Source organism: Lytechinus variegatus, chromosome 12 (genome assembly GCF_018143015.1).
Source record: "Lytechinus variegatus isolate NC3 chromosome 12, Lvar_3.0, whole genome shotgun sequence".
Taxonomy (NCBI): domain Eukaryota; kingdom Metazoa; phylum Echinodermata; class Echinoidea; order Temnopleuroida; family Toxopneustidae; genus Lytechinus; species Lytechinus variegatus.
Window position 1 is genome coordinate 21,824,783 of NC_054751.1, and position 21,134 is coordinate 21,845,916.

Consider the following 21,134-nt stretch of genomic DNA (forward strand, 5'->3'; position numbering starts at 1 on the left):
AAATTATGACAATGAAAATCAAAATTTTATGTTTGATATGTTTATCAAAATTGTATATGTATTGTTTTTAGACAATAAAAAAATCGAACAGGTTAGGGGAATCAAGCAATAGATAGCTTGCCATAAGCCAGAATTGATAGTCGACAGTCGGAAATTCGCAGAAAAAAAGGCGACGATCGGTTGGCAGCTGCGGAAAAACGAATACTCACCTTTTAAATATTGTAAGTTCTCTTATAATTACATCCCAGAAAATTAAACTGCAATTTCATTTACAAATCTCGATCATATTCTTATGCTCAGCAGCTAATCTAGGACAAGAGTAAGTGAGTTTTTTCCCCTCATTTTTCATAACCTCTGCCTCGGCCAGCACGTTCTAGCCTCATCTTCGCCGCTGCCGCGGCAGAGCCCTGTGGCTGAGCTGAGTGACGTTGAGGTTGTTTTCCCTGTGCCTGACTATCGCTTGAGCTGCTAGCCAATTAGTAGGGTGTCTGAATCCACACTGAAAAGTGTCAGCATAAAACAGGCTGATTAAGGGGAAATATGTCACATTTTTTTCGGGAAGTTCAGGCTACTACTGAGTACTAGAAAAATGTGATCTGAATTGATTATTAACTTGTGTTTGACATGTATGGAAAGAGAAAATTCAGGGGCTTCTTTTGACAAAGTCAATTGTAAGGATAAGTTTATATGATCATTTTAAATAAGGATTTAGAGATAAATTGCAAACCCTTATTTATGTGTGTTGAGATTGCCATTTCCCCATGCGTTTTCTATGGGAAAATGAAGTTTCTGTTTTGCACAATTTTTTTCATTTTGTCGCAATTTTTCATTGTGATCTGGTTTCCAAATCTTCATGCAAATCATACCATTCAGTTTAGTTTATTTCACTTAAATTTTCTGATAATAAACATAACAAACATATATATACATTTGTATAAATGTGCAAAACAGAATAAGTGTTATAAGAATACTTCAATAATTAACGAATTCATAGCAAATAAATCAAATATAAAGAATTCTTTGTTCCAGATACGTTTTGATGATTAGACAAATTATAGATTACAGTTAGCATGTGAAAATGGAAATGAGGGACTTATTAAAAAGCAAACCTTGTAATTGTAAGTCCTTTAGAATAAATTTAAAGTAATCTTAATCATATTTAATTAAAAGTAAAGTAAGACAATCTAGACCATATATAAAGTATGGCAGAATAGGTTTGAATAACAAGAAAAGAAAAAGGGGGCAGTAACTACACAGGTTAGGGGGATAAGGGAATATTAAAAAACTGGGGGAAAAAGAAAAGGAAACGATTATGTGTCCAGCAGAAAAGGGGAAGGGGAGGGGAAAGAGAAATAGGGTCGAGAGGCAAGTATCATGGAAAAAATAAAGCAGTTCATGTGTGTCATACATTGTACTCATTAAGGAATGAGAGTTTTAGGTGTTTTTGAAGGTGTTTATATTTCTATTTTGTTTCAGAAAGAGCATAAAACATCCTATTTGACTCTATATGGACAAGTTTTTGGCATTCATGATAAATTTATAACAGCTCTCGGAAGCTAAAAATTTGGATTTGTGTGTGTCCATTTCATCAGTCTATGGCAGAGAAATGCTGAAAATTGACCTAATTTCAATCTTCTTTGTAGCCAATAATTGGATTTTTTTCAAAAATGTTACATTTCTGTCAGTCTGAAGGTCATTTCTCTTCAAATTCACCAAGAAAATGTGATATTTTCTTGAAATAAGAAAAAAAAAAATTTTCTCCAGACACCCTAGCAATAGTACCCCAGGCTCAAGCGATGTTCGTGCAAGACAGCTGGCAGACGTCTGTTTCGAGGATTTTTTAAACATTTTATTTATTTTTTTTATTTCTCATAAACAGACGGCTCGCTATCGTGCAGCCACCATTATTACTATTAGGGCAATTAGGGGGTTAACAATGCAAAATCCCCCCGATGAGGCTCATACTAAATTTTTGTCTTTATTTCACAAAAATATATAAGAAGAACTGTACCAAAATAAAGGTTATCATTCCGTTTTGGCCTGAAATGCAACAAAATGGGGAAAATGAACTTAAAAGGGAGAAAACAGTCCAAATTTAATACATAAACATATCGCCATCGATTCCCTGTCCAGATCGAGCTAGAACTTTGGTCTCAGACAAAGTTCAGTGGAACAACCAACATAACAGAGACCGAAGCTTTGACCTTTAAATGAGATGATGTCTTGTTTCTCCAATACAGGAAGATCAAGAATTGAAGTGAGTTGTAATCTAAAGATGGCTGCCAGTAGAGCTTCGGAACGGAGTGCAAGAGAATTTTATGAGATGAAGCAAAGGGCTGTTAATTTCTACAAAGAGAATCAAGTCCCAGAGAAGATTGAGGAAGTTCTCAATAATATGTTCCATGAAAACCCTGCTGATGTTTATGGCTATCTGGTGAGATGATTTTATAAGCTCTCATATTGACAGCTGATGAAGTAGAAGCAAATTTTTAGACACAAAATATGCGTTTCATACAGAGAAACTTCCAATATGCACAGTTTAAAGATTTAAGTTGAAGTATTTTTCCATGCAGTAATTTGTAAATGTCACAATGAAAGACTTATAAGATTTGAAATAAATATTTCTTTGATGTTGCATCATCAACCCATAAATATAGCTGGAAAGAATGTAATGATATAATACATATGAATGTAAATTTGCTGAGATTTTTAAAACTTTGATCAATTAATATTTTGCCCAAATTAGGCCCTCAAACCTCTGTAATTCTCAATTTATTTTACCATATTGAACTATATATATATTCAGTCTTAAGTCCAAAAGCTACTCACATCATAAGCCTAAGATCATATACATTTATATATATTTTTAAAGGACAAGTCCAGCCCAGCGAATCAGTTGATTCAATAAAGAGAAAAATCCAACAAGCATAACACTGAAAATTTCATCAAAATCGGTTGTAAAATAAGAAAGTTATGACATTTTAAAGTGTTGTTTAATTTCACAAAACAGTTATATGCACATACTGGCTGGTATACAAATGAGGAGACTGACGTCATCCACTCACTATTTCTTTTGTATTTTATTATATGAAATATGAAATATTCTAATTTTCTCATCATTGTCAAGTGATGCAACAATTAGTTCCTCCCAGAACATGTGGAATTAGCCTTGTTTAATACTATATGGTTCAGTCAAGTTGGTCCTTATTGTCAAATCTATGAAAAATTTAAATATATAAATTCAAACAATAAAAAACTAAAGAAAGGGTGAGTGATAGACATCATCAACTGTTTCACCTAGTTGTGCATATCACCTTTTTGTGAAAAATCTATTCAAGTCAGCATTTTCCTGGGGTGGACTTGACCTTTAAGGAAATTATCTGTTATATTTCAATTTCTCCTTGAATATTTCAGTCTGAGTATTTTGAAAGCAAGGCGAAACCACCTGTCATTCACAAAGTAAACGGGAGAGAGGTGTATGATAGCAAAGGTCAGCCCACAGTTCAAGCAGATATATCATGTATCATCAAAGGATTGGAAAAGGTAAGAAGAAATGTTTTTAGTTTAAGATATATCCTAGTTAAGCAAAGTTTGATTTTTCAATGAGTGAATAGACCTATTCTCATTTCCACAGGCTGTGTACAGTGACTAGCCAGCACATTTTAAACTGTGTTTTTAAACATGAGTCCTTCATTGATGAAAAGTACACTTGATTTTGCTCTTCTGGGGGTATTTCAAGAAAGTTGTCAGCACTGACTAAATTGTCAGCCCTGACAGTTTTAATTAGCTGAGAAGCACTAGTCTCGGGCTGTTGCTATGGTAACTGTCGGAGCAAGGCAACTTGTCAGTGCTGACAAACTTTATGAAATTGTGCTCAAGAATTATGAGTTAAAAGAAAATGTTTCACATGTGATCCTGGATGCTGTTTTAGCTCATTTATGTTGGTAGTGGAAAAGGCTTGATAAGGACGTTGCTATTGATGTAATTGTCAAAGCGACTATGATTATTATGTTAACCTTTTAATTGAGTGATCTTGATGGATGAATCCAAATTACACCAGTTTATCAATTCTTTGATTGATATTTGATATCTATTTTATTGAAAAAAATGATATTGTTTATTGCAAATGTTATTGAACATTATCAAATGTTTCCTCATGTATTCTAGTTATTTGTATGATTTCATAAACATCTCAATTGATACAAGACTATTGCTGCAGTTCAGAAATTCTCATTCATTTATCGTATTCAATCTTTCAGCATTTCTCTACTGCGACTGCCAGCAGTTACAATCACTACCCTGATAATGTAACGCTGGAGAAGAGAGAAGCAGATGAGAAGGAGAGGCTGCAGAACACACAGGCGGCCGTATCACTGATCAATGGACAACTCACTGAAGCATTATGCGGTGTCGATCCTACTGATCAGAAAGAGGCTGATGACATTGTCATGTGAGCATATAAGAATTATTTTGTCACATTTCATAATCTCTATTAAAAAAACCCCACTTTATTCATACTTCTTCAATTACACTTTGTTCTTATGTCATAACTGCCAACTGTCCCTATTTTTGGCCAAAGAGAGAGCCACTTCAACCGTTGTGTACTTATTTTTGTGAGAAATCTGAATGTACCAGTATAGCTTCCTGTATGAGCTGCCAAAGGGATTACCTCCCCCCCCCCATCAAATACCATTGTCTGGAAAACTTTGTAATGTCCCTGTTTTCATCCTATGTCAATTCATTTAGCCCATTTCTTGAGGTTCATGGTAAGCAGGTATACAATGTGTCTTGATTGATTATTTTGTTGTATTTTAATGTGACAAATGTAAATTCCACCCAATTCAGATTTGGGCTGCCATGTGGTTTACAGTATATCTTTTCAAGTTCAAGTCCTAATTTATATAGGGTGTGTAAAAGTTGTTTAATATAATTTGGTCACAGCCTGCATTATTTTGTACATTTCAGTATGGAGGAATATTAGAAATATTTTGAGTGTGATTATGAAATATACACTCCAAAACTATCTTGACATGTGCAGTAAAGATAGGAGAATCAGTTCATATTATGATTTAGATTACAGTTCAGCTCGAAGACACTGATTAAACGGGTTTACATTTTATCACATCTAAATAATAAAGGATTTTCCTGTGGGTTTTAACTAGCTGACTGTTTTGCGATATTATTAATTATAAACCATGTTGCAGATTATTCTTGATTTTTAAGAGATGTTATAAAGGCGTAGAGAGATCATTATTACACTTACGTCACTTTTTCTTCAGAACACTTACCTCACACTTCAGAACACTTACGTTACACTTACGTCACTTTTTCTTCAGAACACTGATTGATAAGCTGAAAGCCGAGGCTGACCAGAAGGAGGAGGAGGAGCGGCTGAAAAGGATCGAAGAGGAGCTCAACCAGGAGCCGAAGGAGCCCGCTAAGGAGGAGAAAACTGTTTCACCCAAAGGGAAGAAGAAGGCAGGGAGTGCTAGGTCAGGCATTGTAGCCCTGGAGGAGCCAAAAGAGCCGTTGTACCCAGCATGCAGTGCAGCGTGTGCCGTATCTCAGGCGGTTGCCATGGCGGGAGCTCTAGTGAAGAAGGTCCAGCTGTATGAACACATATGCCACATTGCTGGAAATGTGGTATGTATGTCTTCTGTTTATTTTGATATGGACAGTCAATGATGGTTTACTCAACCTTACACTATGTATTATTGCAAGAGTAGTATATTATTATTCAGTTGTGTAATAATTATTCAGTAGTATATGTTTGATAGTGATTCAATATTTCTTCGAAACTGCTACCTGTCTCCATCATCTAGATATTGAATTTTTCTGACATTGTATTGCAATGATATTTGAATTTATGTTGGGGGATGATACATAGTTGCTTATTTTGTAAGAAACTAACAGTAAGGGATGATCGCTGAACAATCATCATATTCCAATGAAGTAAATTATAAAGGGGTAAAAATTAGAGAATATGCTGATGAATGATCATTGATTTAATTTCTTGTAGGATATGGATGTATTGACTATGCCTATGCCCATGGTGAGTGTGTTGAGCTCTGGTAAACCAGCCCCAGGCAAGCAGAACCTCATCAAAGAACTTTTAATTCTGCCTAAACCTGGACTGTCATTGGAAGAGGTATGTACCAATCACAGTAATAGAGGCATCATAACTTAGTTTAGGGTGGGGGCATGCACTAAACCCTTTGAATATAAATGTATGAAGTAAAATAGTGACTAAATTTACCTCTGAAAGTAAAAGGTTGATATTCAATGGAGACTTGTGTAAATAATACCAAAGGAATAGGGAGTTTACAATGACCATACTACCATTACAATGATAAAAGTTCCAACATGCTCATTGAGTATTATTCAAGATCAGTAAAACAACATATGAATGTGAAGGGTACAATGATATGCCAGCAGAAGTCTGCATCGGAGTGGAAGAAGAAGAAAAGAAGGAGTCTGAACACATTGAGTAGTTTGATTCAATCCACACTTTTCTCTTCTTTTCATTCAATTTTGAATTGTGATTTCATTTTGACAAAGAAAGTATAATTGTTAAAATCTCTTAAATGATTTAATTTGTCTGGAAATCTTTTATACTTTTTCTCTCTAACCTAGGGAATGAAACAAGTGACGACTGTTTATCACCAAATTGGAAAGCTCCTCTTTGCCAAGTTAGGGGTAAGTCATTCAGATCATATATGATCTGTTGCACTCACTTGATATCAGCTATGGCATGTTCTTGTTGGTTGAGAGACCTAGATGGGATTGACCTAAAAATTATTAAAAACATTGTGGATGTTTTGTCTGATACCTTCATGATTATTATCACAAGGTAACTTTAAAAAACATTGTCAACAATCTACAGTAGGTGGCAGGGATGGATCCAGGATTTTTCGAAGGGGGGGGGCAAATTTTCCCGAGGAAAAGTTTGACAAGCAAAAAAATTAATAAAAAATAGAAAAATGGTCTTCACAAAAGGGGAGGGGCACACTTCTGTTTTAACAGCATTCTTACATTACAATTTTTAATTGTGCCTGTCAAAAGCGGGGGCACGAGCCGGCTGTGCCCCCCCCCCCGATCCGCCAGTGGCGGGTGGACTACTCTGAAGGTAACAAGTGTGGATATACACACCTATGGCCAAACATATTCTGTTTTATGAATAGTGGCATGATCAGTCTGTCATCTTATAAACCCATTTTAATGTTAATGATGCCAGCAGTGTGATTTTGTGTTCTTTTAGAATAGGTTTATCACTCGTGCTTAAAGTTGTGTGTAACTTACAAAGAGCTTTATGATATACCACCCTGGATATTGTTTTAATAAGGTGTGTATTTCAATCTATTGATGACTACGTAGAATATGGCAATCAAATGCAACTATATCTAAGGTAGAAATTTATGTTGTTTGAAATTCCTGCACACGTCTCATTGTGTGCTGCAATCAAATTGAAAATATTTTTTTTTTAATAATCAGTCAATTTTTCTGAAAAGAATATAGAAAAAAAGCATTTGGCTGGCATTCTTTTAGCACTTCACATCCACTTGATCATAAAGTAATGTATAATTTCATATTTTTGTGAACCACCACCAAGGTCAGTCACCCCATGCAATTAGAAGTGCAGCCATATAAAAAAAATCATACAAATGAAAAAAAATTACATTTTTTCCTTTGATCATAGGTCCCAGCCTACTACGTCAATGATAACGGAACCTTCACTCCCCAGTATGATCGTCAAGAACAGTTCCTAGACCTGGTCCAGGAAGCGGTTACAGCCCTGGAACTAACACCAGGAGAAGACATCTTTATTGCTTTGAACTGTGCTGCCCATGAGATATATGAACCAGTAGGTATCGCTAAGGTTCTATTTCTTCCTATTTTTTATAGCATTTTCAGGATATTTTCTGACTTGAAGTATGTATTCCTCTTGAAAGACAATCAATTAAAACAAGTGTTTTTTAAGACACTTTGGAATTTAATGTTGTAATATAGAAAATTCTTAGGGCCCGTATTCGGAAGTCTGGTTTAATTTAAACTTGGGTTTAAAGTTGTGGATTAACCATGGATAGAAAAGTGAGACATAAATCACTAACAGTCGAGATATAATATTTCAGCTCATTTGACTCTCACATCATTGTTAATTGTTTAGAAAGCATAAATAGATAATTGTCTTCACCATTGAAGAATCAGGAAAGAGCACAGGAAACATAAAAAACATACAGTGTAATAACAATTTTGACACTTTTGGCTTCCCATAATTTTGGCACAGTTAGACCTTGGTCTACCGTTAGTTAAACCTGACTTCAGAATATGGGCCAATGGGTTTCAGGAGATACTAGCAACTTTACAAACAGGATGGGAACATTGAAGAAAATAACCAACCCAATGAAATGCTCCTCTGCATGTTGGAAGGCTCACTGCATAGAATCTTCGGTTACACTTCGTAATTCCGAAGGTTCGTAATTCCGAAGGCTCTTTATTCCGAAGGTTCGTAATTCTGAAACCCATATATTGCCTATACCTCGATGTTCGTTAATCCGAAAACGTAAAAGGGTTCGTTAATCCAAACATTTTTGGCGTTAATCCGAAGATTTTCCGAAGGTTCGATAACCCGAAAACGAAATAAGATGCGATGTTCTGAAGGTTCGTTAAACCAATAACTAAATAAGGTTCGTTGTTCTGAAGGTTCGTTAGTCCGAAAACGAAATAAGGTTAGTTAATCATTTAGTTTTCGGACAAACGAACCTTCGGAATTATGAACCTCATTTCTTTTTCAGATTAACGAACCTTTGGAATTACGAATCGTCGGAAATACGAACCTTCTGAATAACGAACCTTCGGAATTACGAATGTATCCAGAATCTTCATGGTTTTCTGGACATAATACAGACAAAATAGCCAGGGTTTCACTGTAGACAAGTTCTAAAATGATTCTAAACAAGTCATTGTGCCAGATTCGAGTCCAAACATTTTCTTCCTTCTCTGATCATTTGATCAGATATGTCATTACTTATTATAGCATCTTTATTAAAGAAAATAAATCATGTATATTGAAAAATCTGTACACAGAATAATAAGGTAAAAAAAAGAAGTTTATGACTTATTTTGCCACATCCAATTCAGGATTTTCATTGGAATGGAACAACATACCCACTTTCATTAAATCATCAAACTCTTCAGATCAATTCAAGAAACTTCTAAAAACATACCTCTTTTCCGATTAATTTCATTTGAATGTATTTTTATTGTAATTATTATGTACTCTTGTTTTAAACTCGTTTGTAAACGCTGTGATATAGTTAACTATGGAGAGCGTACTAAATGCTAATTATTATCATTATTATTATTATTATTGACATGAATACAGTATGTGAGCTTTCACCACGGGAAAAATTATTAGCAGAGAGAAATTTACTACTTAAATACTTTATTGCAGTTAATGTCCAAGTAAAATGAAAAAAAAATGGACTAACTTTGTAAGTAGCTTGAGGTATATTATGTCACATGAAATACCTGTATGTTTTTTTTTCTTTCAGGAAAAGAATAAGTATGAAGTTATGACAGGTATGCTAAAGACATCAGAGGATATGATAGAGTTTTATACAGACATCATCAACCGATACCCTGCTATTGTGGCATTGATTGATCCACTCAGAAAACAGGTAAAGAAATATTTTTTTTCTTTCTTTATCTTATGTGTTTTATAGCTCATTCAAAACATTGAATATCATTCAATATCATATCAGTAGAGCGGGGATTCGTTTTCTGGGGACCCGGGTTCGATTCCCACTTGGTTTGCTAGTTCCCTTTGGTAAGGCATTAATCCTCAGTACCAGGTCCTTCGGAGAGGACCTTACGCCATCGGCCCTCAGGTTGCTTGCTTACAAGCATTCATGCTTTCTTATATAGCAATCAGGTAAAAAAAAATCACAAATTTTCAGGTAAAGCAAAATGGACATGTAATTCAAAACAATAATAAATCATAGTGACCGAATAGCAACATTAATACAGCAGTAGTAAGTTATACTCTTCATTGGATTGATTGTGGGAATATTCATTCAGGATAGTTATAAAAACAAGATTATAGATGTGATATAGTTTTACTTTGACATCATCAACCGATCGAGATATTCATTGATTTAATACAGAAACAGGTAAAGAAGCATCGTATTAAAGATAGTTATAGAAACAAAGAGGATATGCAGAGTTTTACTTTGATAACATCAACCGATATCATGCTAAATCATTGATATACACAGACAACAAGTAATCACTGATGGGATATTGTATTAATTGATCCACAATGTGCTGCACTCAACCCAGGTGAGGTAAATGGGTACCGGTAGGAAGTAATTCTTTAAAAAGTTGTGTGCACTATGAACGCCTAGCTTAGCCGGGTAATATAGGAGCGCTTTGAGCACCTAACAAGGTGGATATGTGCACAATATAAATACCCTATATTATTATCATTATTATTAATTATAGTTATGAAAACAAATGAATCTAAAGGATAGATAGCATATCCTGTTTGGAGCCAAGAGAAGTCTGGTGAAAATTTAAAATCAACTAGAAAATGAGATGAAATATAGCCCTGAATTATGTAATAAAAATTATCTGAGGACTATACGAGGTAACATGTCGTGTTGCTTTATATCCAGACATTTTGCATTCAGCATTATTGCTCCTTTTCAATATTCATAATTTGGGCTTGAATGAATGTAGTGCAGGTAAACTTGCGTAAATTGACCTAGCATTACTAAGTCAACTATTTGCCTTTAAAGTTGAAGTTATTTTCTTAGGCCAATTCATGTAAACATGTGTTATATACCTCAGCTAAGTCATTTTTTTCCTAAGCCTAACATATTACTGGCATATTGGCTTGAGAGGCTCAGGTAAAGATATTTTGGTTTTATTATTTGATCTTCAATCTGAGGATTCTGAGACATGGACCAAACTTTGCGAGCGTCTTTCAGAGAAGTGTTACATCATAGGAGAGCACGTCTACCCACGTGTAGAGAAGTTTGTTCAAGAAGGGTTTGGCGAGCTGGCAGCAAGCGGTGCCTCACTGCGTGTGCGTCAGATGACAACAGTTACCAACATCATACAGGCAGCTACAATTATAAAAGGTATGATTAATTTGTTGTTTAGAAATCACAAGTTGTTATTTCATATTTTATGTTTCCTTTACGAATGTATGATTTAAGGATAAATTGCCACTCACCACATGGTCTACCTTCATTCAATCTAATGCCATTACATCCATCGATATTTCGTCTAATAACTATTTGGTCCAATAACCATTTCGTCTATTACCATTTCATCTAATAACCAGTTGGTCTAATATCCATTTTCTTTTCATTCATTTTGCACAATTAAAGCTAAATGATAGTAGTTGCAGTAAAACATTAATTTCGTGAGAAAGTCTGTAAACCAAGGTTAAGTATGACTATATCATTGTGGATCTAGATCTGGTACAGTTACATAAACTGAACTTTGTGAAATCATAAAATCTAAGCTGAAATACGATCACATTGAAGATCGCCAACACAGATAGGCACATGTGGGACAGTGTATTATTATTGCTGGAATAAAGACCCGACAGAAGTGACCGAATCAGCGCTTATTTCTCAGCGATCACACTATTTTTTCCAGAATGCTTTGGCACATATTATTTATTCATACAAATAGACACTTGGGTGGTCATTATATTAGATTCTGTAAAAAGTCATTTTGAGATTGTTACCAAAACTGGAATTTACCTTTAAACACTTAAGTTTAATTAGACCAAATGGTAAATGGACTAAATGGCTATTGGACCAACTGGTTATTAGATAGAATAGCATTAGACTAAATGAAAGTAGACTATGTGGTGAGTAGACGAACTGATGATGGACCAATGGTAGTTGGCAATTGGACGAATTGGCATTAGACGAAATGGAAATACACCATTTAAGTAGGGACGATCAAGTATATGCTCGTAACACAGTGAAGATGGTGATGTCAAATTTAGCTATTCTTCAATCCTTGTCTCATCTTATCCTATTTGAAGTGATTATGCAAACCATATGTAGTTGAAGATTAATGAATAGCATCAAAGGGTGCCCGCTGGGAGAACAGTTTTCGGAACTGAAGTGGCTACCTTGGGTAAATATGCCGCTATTATTATTATTATGTAACACATGGTATTGAAATACCTTAGGTGTAATGTACATGTTGACTTTGATTGGTCGTTGAGTATTACACTGTGTGTTGCTTTGATGGCAGTATTATTGATCTTAGTTTACATTACCTGGCTCAGATCTACGGGTAAGCATTAATCTTTTTACCTCTTGTGCATTCCATCCACCCCTCTCTTAATATTTCTGTCCACCCCTCCCCCACTCTCCCTTCCCCCCCCCCCTCTCTCTCTCTCTTTATTTCTTCATGATAGAGGAAGCCTCGATCACAGCCATCTCCAGTGTACCAGGTGATACATCTGATACATTCCTAGCTGATCTAGTAAGTAGCAAACTCAATTTCCATTACAGAAGTTTTACTGGAGATAACTTATCGACATGTTCATTTAATAGGCTAGGTAGTGATGACTGATCAGTACTGCATATATTTTTGTGTTCTTATTGTCTTTAAAATTAAGTAGGGATGATTCTAACAGTTTAACTCAACCTAGGCTTATATAATTTGGTGTTTATTATACTAGCATGGATCCCAGGAAGCCTATTGATTTTCAGGTCAAGGTCACGGTGACATGTTTTCATCTAACCCTTCTGAAGTCCTTGTAAACACAAAAACTTTAGTTTAACTTAACCTAGGCCAGAGCTGCCAACCTGAAAAATAATATTTCAGTATTTTTAAAGCTGAAAATCAGTATTTTGATGATGACATCAGTATTTTCAATGAAATATCATAAGACAACACATAAAACGGAAACTTTAGAAATCGGTATTTTGCATGAAACCATCAGTATTCTTCTTATTTTTCAGTACTAAATATTGAAAATCTGTACTGCTTGGCAGCTCTGCTAGACTCATATAATTTGGTGTATATGATACTAACATAGATCCCAGCAAGCCCATTGATTTTGAGGTCAAATGGTCAAAGGTCAATTAGCCACCTTCCACTTTTCTTGCTTGACCAATAACTCCATATTCCATGTTACAGGTGGGCGTATTATGTGCTCACCCCAGCGACTCTGCTGTTATCAATAATTAACATTCAATTCATGTCAAAGATGAGTGTTAAGACGAGTATACTAAAGATGGTATGAAACTTGCAGCTGTGTAAAATCACCCTAGAAGCACTATAGCTTATCATGTTAAAACAAAACCATCCTTCAATAGTTCCTTGCTTTTTTTTGCATTGTGCAGTGGCATTTCTATGCGATGCCATAATTCATTACTATTTCTTGAAAGATAACATAATTTCAAGATTAACATTACGATCAAACACAGGATACATTTTATATACTTTAGATATAGTGCGATATATTTTTTAAGGGGTGCTGCTTTTATTATTGTATAAAAGTTTTAGATTTATGTCTATGCTTTTAGTATAATTTCATGTAAACTGAATTGAAGCAAGCAATGAATACTATCTAATGAAAAAACTCTGTAATACATCATGTTGATCAAATGAAAATGTTATGTTTCACAGGCTGTTGGTATCGGAGCTACATTTGTCAAGTTTGGTGCTCCAGCAAGAGGCGAGAGGATCTCCAAGTACAACCGTCTCCTGCAGATCTCAGAGACCTTGAATGAGCAAGGTCAGCTTAGAGTCCATGAGGAGTTTAGCTTCCCCATCAAGAGACCACCTACTCCATCCCCATCAGAGGGACAGGGAAGTGAACAGGATGGTAGCAAATAATCGAGAGGAATTGAGAGGAAGGGTCATACCAACATGTTTATAAGCTGTGTTCCAGGACGTTTATTGATCATGCCCCTTCACATATTTTGCTTAAAGGTATAATGTGACATTTGTTTATTTCAAAACTTTTTTTTATATTTCACTCTCCGCTTTTCGTAATATTCATAAACAAGTTCTGAGTCCATACAATGTATTGCATTGGTCAGAAAGAACTGTTTTTGTTCTTAAAAAATATATAAAGAAGAGAAGTTTTGCCGAGTGAGCTTTCATTTGATTCATATATTAGAATTGACATAAAAAATAAAGAGCGCCACCTCGAGACCAAATGACATCAATACCTCCTCATGAATATTCATATCTATCGCCTTCGCTCGAGTCTCGCGTGCCGATCTGTGTGTATAGTTGTATACCGGCTATGTACAGACGGTATACCGATTGAACGGCGGTCTTATGCGACGTTTTCATTCATTTTCCGTAGAAGCATGTACAATCGTGCAGTCCATGAGTCCCTCGAATGCACATACAAATTACTTGGAAACAACCAATTCCAAGGAACTTCTTCAAATGACCATCATGAATATTGGGATGTTATGCACGTTTGTTTTTCAAATCGCGGAGATTGACATCTGGATATCTGGCAGAGTGCCGAAAGACGGCTTTCCTTCCCTTTCCTTGCTTTCATCTTTGCTTCGTTTATCTGTATTTTCTGGAGGGAGGGAGAATTATGGTTGCTTGTGAAAGGGCTATTATTTTTTTTCATATTTTCCCCCCTATTTTTGTTTCGTTTCCGATTCACTGAATTGTTATCAATTTCTTCAGGTTCTGTATTTTGATTTGTTCATCATTATCACGTGTTGTGATAAAAATAAGATATAGTACATTTTTTAAAGGAAAGGAAAATCACTTTGTATTGAACTAGCTTGGCCGCCATTTTCTTCATTTTGCTTTCTGCGTACTATACTAGGCCTATAAGATCTATTCCACTAATTATTTGTCAATATACTGCCTCAATGTATTTATCAATAAAAAAGGACAAATACAGCGTGGCCTAGTGTTTTCCCCATTTTTAAACAATATTCTGGGGCGGATCCAGGTTTCATTATAGGGGGGCCGGGGGTGAACAATACTTTCATCCACATTTTCCCCGATCGATCTGCAGCTCAAAGCTAATTTTTGTTGGTATCTATAGTCGTAACAGTACTATAGCCCTACAAAAAATGCAAGCGTGAGGTATTATTTTCGGAAATCGTGTGTTGTGTCCTGAAAATTGATCAGAGAAATATCATTATGATCATTAACAAGATGCACACTGAAGGATCCGGCAGGGACCGGCTGTGCCCCCCCCCTTTAGAGTCACAATCAATATTTTTAATGTAAAAAATACCGTTATAACACGTGTGCCCCCTTTTAAAAGGACCATATTTTCGCTTGTCAAATTTGTCCTAGGAAAAATGTGCCCCCTTGGAAAATCCTAGATCTGCCTCTGAATATATAGAAATGGTAAAACAAAATATTCATAACGGTGTGGCCTACATAGTGCATCGCGAAGCCACTTCAGTTTCGTGTTCCCCAGCGGGCCTTGCTAATATTATTACCCCGGCTTTAGCGTGGCATGTGAATTACATGTAGTAAATGCTTATTTAGTTCCCTTGTTCGTTTTACTGTTAGGGCAAGGCCTTCAACAATATTTCTGTGTTTTCTACTGTTTTGATATGAATTGTACCTTGTTATTGTAACTGTTATATGTTTTTACATACAAGGACCAATTAAGATGAAAAAAGTAATTGATTACTAAAAACTCTGATCTTTTGAACCTGTTTAACTATGACTGAATGAATGAATTAATAAATGAATTGGTATAGATAAATATATATTCCATCGAACAGGCAATGCGAACACAAAGCGCGAGCTAAATTGTTTTTATTATAGTGACATATGATTCCCCCTTCCCAAGTCTGAATTCCCCTCACCTTATTTTATTCATTCTTCCTCCTCTTATATTTGCCCCCCCCCCTCTGCTTTCGTTTCTATTACTTGTTTCCCTTTCTTTTCCCCTACGTCGCGCCGTCAATATGGGGGTGGGGGGCGTACAATTGGTGTTTATCTTTGTAAGTTTCTCTTTGTAATTTTCTTTTGAACTTGTAATGGTAGTATATAATGAAGAAGTATCATGTGTGACTTTATCCCCCTTTGGGTCATTGCGGGGGTTATTGAAATTGATGATGACGTCTCCTGGGTGCCTCTCCCTCCACCCCACTCCTCCATGGTCCTCTGGGCTTGGAGAATAAAATTACGTACTTATCATGGAGACATATATACTGTAAATACATATTCGAGGACATACAGCAAGTTGGAACTATATGGGGAAGGGTCTTCCATTTCTGTGTGATTCCGAAGTTCCGATGATGGTTCAGCGAATGTGCTTCATGCAAAATCTCGTTTTGGCATGACTTCTCAGCGCTGGGCATGTCAACGGACACGCAAACATGTGAGGGAAAGAAATTGTAAAAAATTTGAACCAGTTTGAAGTTAGATAAAATTTGTAACCCTATGTTATATTACAACCAGTGCGGCGAAACCGGGGTTAGATATTTTTTTCCTACTGGGATTTTCTGGGGGGGGGGGCAAGTGCCCCTGCTCCCCCCAAGGAAATCCTAGTAGGAAAATGTTTTTTTTTATGGAAAGTGCCCTTCTTTCAAAGTGATGTATGTCCCTTTTCAAAATAAAATACTTTTTTTGAAGTCAAACAATACATTTTAGGATGGAAATCACAAATTTTTTGGCTCGCGCTTCGCGCTCGCATCATTTATTATTGAGTAAGGCACTCATTCTGTTTTGGTTACATATTGTGCTTACAATGTTCAATATTCAGGTTGGAATGTCACAAATTTTCAGCTCGCATCAAAGGTACACATTATGTTTTTGGTTTCAAACTGCTTAGAAATATCCAGTTTTCAGATTAAAATATCACAAATTCTCGCCCGCCCCCCCCCCCCCCAGGTAGGCAAAAGGGGCGCCAAAATAGGGAGAAAAGGAAGGGAAAGAAATAGGGAGGAAAGGGGGAATGAAGAAAAAGAGAAAGGGGACAAGAAAGAGAGGAGGGGGAAAAAGGAGAGGGAAAGGTAAGCGCCGAATTGATGTTCGACCTAGGGAGGGGGATAGGGAGGGGCCGAATTGATAATCGACCTAGGTTCAACAAAGAAAGGGGAGACGTATAGATGTTCGACATAGGAGGGCGCCGAATCGAAGTTCGACATAGGGGCACCGAGGGGGCGCCGAATCGATATTTTTTCGTAGGGTTGCAAAATTGCTGTTTGACATGGGGGGAGGGAGGTGCGCCAATTTTTTTTTCACCCTAGGGGGTGCTGAAATTATGTTTTGCTTAGGGCGCCGAATCGATGTTCGACCTAGGGGGTGCCAAATTGCTCTTAAATCTAGGGGGAGGGGGCGAATTGATGTTTTACTTCTGGGCGCCGTATGAGGCGCCGAAAAAAATGTTCAACTTAGGGGCTGGGGAGCCGAATCAATGTTTTTCCTCGGGTTGCCGAGTTGATGTTTGACATAGGGGCGCCGAATTGATGTTCAACCTAGGGGTGCCGAATGGATGTTCACCAAGCGCCAATTTGAGTTTTGTCCCGGTGCGCCAAATTCAGGTTCAATTAACCTAGGGAGGGGTGGGGGTGCCAAACTCATGTTTGCTCACATCAATTACCAATCCTGTTCATGATTACCAAAAGTGCCTAGAAAGTCCTAATTTTAGATCAGAATATAAAAAAAAATCATCCTTCTCTTCGCGATTGCATTGTTTAGTAAGGTGGCGATCCTGTTCATGGTCATGCAGATAAGTGCTTATAATGTCTGTCTTTGTATCGAAATTAATATATTTTCAAATGAGCTCGTGCTTCGCGCTCGCATAAATTGTTTTGTTACTGCTCATCCTGTTCATGATAATCGAAAATGCCACTCAAATGTCAGGTAAGAATATGAAAAATTTTCATCTCGCTCTTTGCGGTCGCATCAATGTTGTTTAGTTAGATGACAATCCTGTTCATGATTACCACAATTTTTAAATAGATACCCATCGTTTCCATGGTTACAAAATATGCTTATAAGAATGTCCAGTTTTGGGTCGGAATATCGCGCCTCGCTTTAAATGATTGGTTAGATACACATCCTGTTCATGATTACTAATAATACTTATAATGTGCAAATTTTAGGTCAGAATATCAAAAAATTTGAACTCGCGCTTAGCGGTCGCATTAATTAAATTATTTAGATAAATACTCTATACCCATCCTGTTCATGGTTATAAAAAGTGCTTATGATATCCAGTGTTGGATTAGAAATTCAAAAATTGGTAGCTCGCACTTCGTGATCACATAAAATGTTGATAGGTACCCATTTTGTTCTTGATTACCAAAAGCCAAGTGCTCATAGATTTTTTCCAAATTTGAGGTCAGAATAAAAAAAATGTCAGCTCACGTTTCGCTTTCGCATCAATAATAATTGTTTAAATAATTCATATACATATTATGCTCAGGTTGCAAAAAAATGTAGAATGTTTGATCGGAAAACAGATGCCTGGCTGGGCGGATCGGGGTGTCATTTCCCGAAAAGTTCACAGGGGCGCAAAAATAGTCGCCCCCCCCCTCGTAGTGCAAAATCCTGGATACGCGCATGTCTGTTGGGCATCGTTTCCAACATTGTACCTAGCTCTTTATCTATACCGGCGTGACACTATATAAGTGCATGGTTTCCATTTCGTCTGATGCCAAATCGTCAAATTGCCAACTCGCCTACTATCATTTAGTCTATCATTAGTCCATCCATTATCGTCCAGCAACCAGTTGGTCCAATAGCCATTTAGTCCACATACCATTTGGTCTAATTGGACAACGTGCTATTGTGCAAAATGAATGAAAATGAATTGGATACTGGACCAAATAGTTGTTCGAAGAAATATTGATGGACGGAATGGCTATAGACTAAATGAAATTAGACCATGTGGTGAGTGGACGAGTTGGCACTTGGAAGACGACGAATTGGCAATTTACCAATGGAGCTACTAGGCCACTGAATTGAACTTGTCCGAGTGTGCCATAACACCTAACTGCATTCTTCCTCATATCCAATACACCCCCCCCCCATCATCCGCCGCCCCAAGAAAGGGAAGGGGGATCACATGGAGGAGATAAGAAAGGAAGAAAGAACGATCAAACATGTCAAAAGGGAATACGCAATATTATAATACTCTGTTTGAATCGCTTCTCTTTCATGGAATTTATAGTATGAATAGATCGTTTCAGTCTCTCATTATTTTATTTTCAACCCTCTATTTAACCACATTACTATCAAAAACCTGCGTAGCGAATTACAAACGTCCCATCCTCTTTTCACCACCCATGACATTACGTAAGTATCATTTTATTATTATCATGTAATGAAATTCATGCTGTATTCACACGCTGCATCGTCTGTCAGCGTGACTAAGTATACCTCGTAAATATTTATTTACAAGGTAAAGCTTATTTCCAAGGTAATATCTATTTACAAGTTAAATCCTACAATTCCCATTGGGAATAAGCTTTCGAGCTTTTGTGGGTCATCCTGTGTAAGCCTGTTGTTTTTATGGTGACTTGCCAAAAAATCAATCAATCAATCAATCAATATAATGTTTGACGATATTCAGTTGAAATCAGTGACGTTCAACATAATGGGGAAGGATTGGGGCTATATGGATTCCCAAATTTGTCACGGCCAAGACAAAAAGAAAGCGAGAATTGGGAACTATTATCTGAATATTATGTCAAAATCTATCACCGATAAAAAAAATGATTTGTGTCCGATACGTATATCTAGCCCCTTCATATTTTTACGTTCATTATTTACACCACTGGTTGAAATTATACGTTCATGCATGGTTCCTAACATCTTTCTGCATTTTTCGATGTTTATACAATTCCTAGCCTTGGGTTGCGTGTATTCCTTATGTTCGCGTTTTCAATGTTATTTTTCTCTATATTTCAATATTATTCTCTCAGCTCTCCAACTTTATTATGGTATGACTATTCAAGGAAGTATAATTACTCGTTTGCTTGCATGCCCCATCATGCTATATGGCCGCTTTGCCTTCACTTCAGAATTATAACTGCATCCTCATTGATCCTCCTGGAGTTGTAAAACACCCATAAAGGCAAAATATTATATTTTTATCGGCAGCATAATTATGTGCATTACATCACCATAAATTAAGTACATCAGAACATAGCGTCCATGACCAGAAAAATCGTATACCAATTAAAACTCTCCAGAATGGGCTTGCCAAAAAATTTCAAAAAAAAATATTTTTGTTTTGTTTCGAAAGTCACATCACCACATAGTTTAACCATTTCAACACTTTCTACGATCAATACGACCGCCTCGACTGATCTGATACGATTAATTATTCCGCGATTATATGGCCCTTGGAACGGGGGGGGGGGGGTGCAAAGCACCCCAAGCTCTTACAAGGGGATGCGGCGTGTATTGTTTTCCATATAGGCAGCACCCCTGGAATTCTGGTAGGTGTCGAAATTGATAAATGAAGGAAAATTACCAACATTTGTATTGGAACCATTTTTTTTATATTTTTCTTTTGCTTTGTCAAATTATCTCAGCACCGCCACCAAAAAAAAATCGTGACAGTGTGAACATTGGAACTTCTTTTTCAATCATCAAAAATGATTATTATATCATTTTCCCGCATGAGTTTCGAAATGTTGACACGCCGGGATATCTTTTGTCCCAATATGAAAAATAAATTTCCACTCTATAAAACAACAGTTATCATTCTTTTTTTCCTATAGTTATAAAAGGGAAATGGGAGTTACACTTCCATTGCTAAATAAGTCTAAAATGTTATGGCAATCATGATGCAAGTATAAATGTCTTTGTCCTGCTCATGTACGTCACACGTTCATTCACAGTTTTTCAGTGTGTTCTCTGGAAATGTACACATTTCAATGCAGACGTACTTGAACAATTCCCTTGGACAAGTTGTACATTGCCATGATTGCTGCTTCTCTAAGTTTGCTTAGTCTTCTTTCACATACGTTATTGCACTTTGTCCCACGGTGTGTCTTGTAAAGTTCTGTTGAAAAACTCTTACATGCATGGTCGGCCCTGGAAATCACAACTCTGGATACGTAGAGCGGTTCTAGACCATATAGCACCTCCCGGGGGGGGGGGGGGCAATTGACAAGTGGATACCATGCGCGACC

The 21,134-nt window shown here is 36.5% G+C and overlaps 1 protein-coding gene across 2 annotated transcripts; it reads left to right on the plus strand.

The window, feature by feature from the left end:
• The first annotated feature begins 141 nt into the window (after window positions 1-141).
• LOC121425054 (enolase 4-like) lies at window positions 142-13,881 on the plus strand. Of its 2 annotated transcripts, none has more exons than XM_041621009.1 (12): window positions 142-221; window positions 2,241-2,434; window positions 3,415-3,543; window positions 4,260-4,450; window positions 5,337-5,643; window positions 6,020-6,148; window positions 6,634-6,696; window positions 7,697-7,861; window positions 9,552-9,677; window positions 10,949-11,141; window positions 12,446-12,513; window positions 13,666-13,881. In XM_041621009.1, exons 2-12 carry the CDS (start codon window positions 2,276-2,278, stop codon window positions 13,873-13,875), a joined length of 1,740 nt encoding a protein of 579 aa, XP_041476943.1. In that variant the 5' UTR covers window positions 142-221; window positions 2,241-2,275; the 3' UTR covers window positions 13,876-13,881. The 2 variants fall into 2 exon arrangements, with proteins under 2 accessions (XP_041476943.1, XP_041476942.1); XM_041621008.1 differs by lacking the exon at window positions 142-221 and adding an exon at window positions 302-319.
• The last annotated feature ends 7,253 nt before the right edge of the window (window positions 13,882-21,134 follow it).

What these genes read in the sequence shown, in the direction of transcription:
- LOC121425054 (XM_041621009.1), top strand. Translation starts at nt 2,276, where the DNA reads ATGGCTGCCAGTAGAGCTTCGGAACGGAGTGCAAGAGAATTTTATGAG. An exon ending in CTGATGTTTATGGCTATCTG is followed by an intron (nt 2,435 to 3,414) that starts GTGAGATGATTT and finishes TGAATATTTCAG; the next exon opens with TCTGAGTATTTTGAAAGCAA. An exon ending in CCCATGAGATATATGAACCA is followed by an intron (nt 7,862 to 9,551) that starts GTAGGTATCGCT and finishes TTTTTCTTTCAG; the next exon opens with GAAAAGAATAAGTATGAAGT.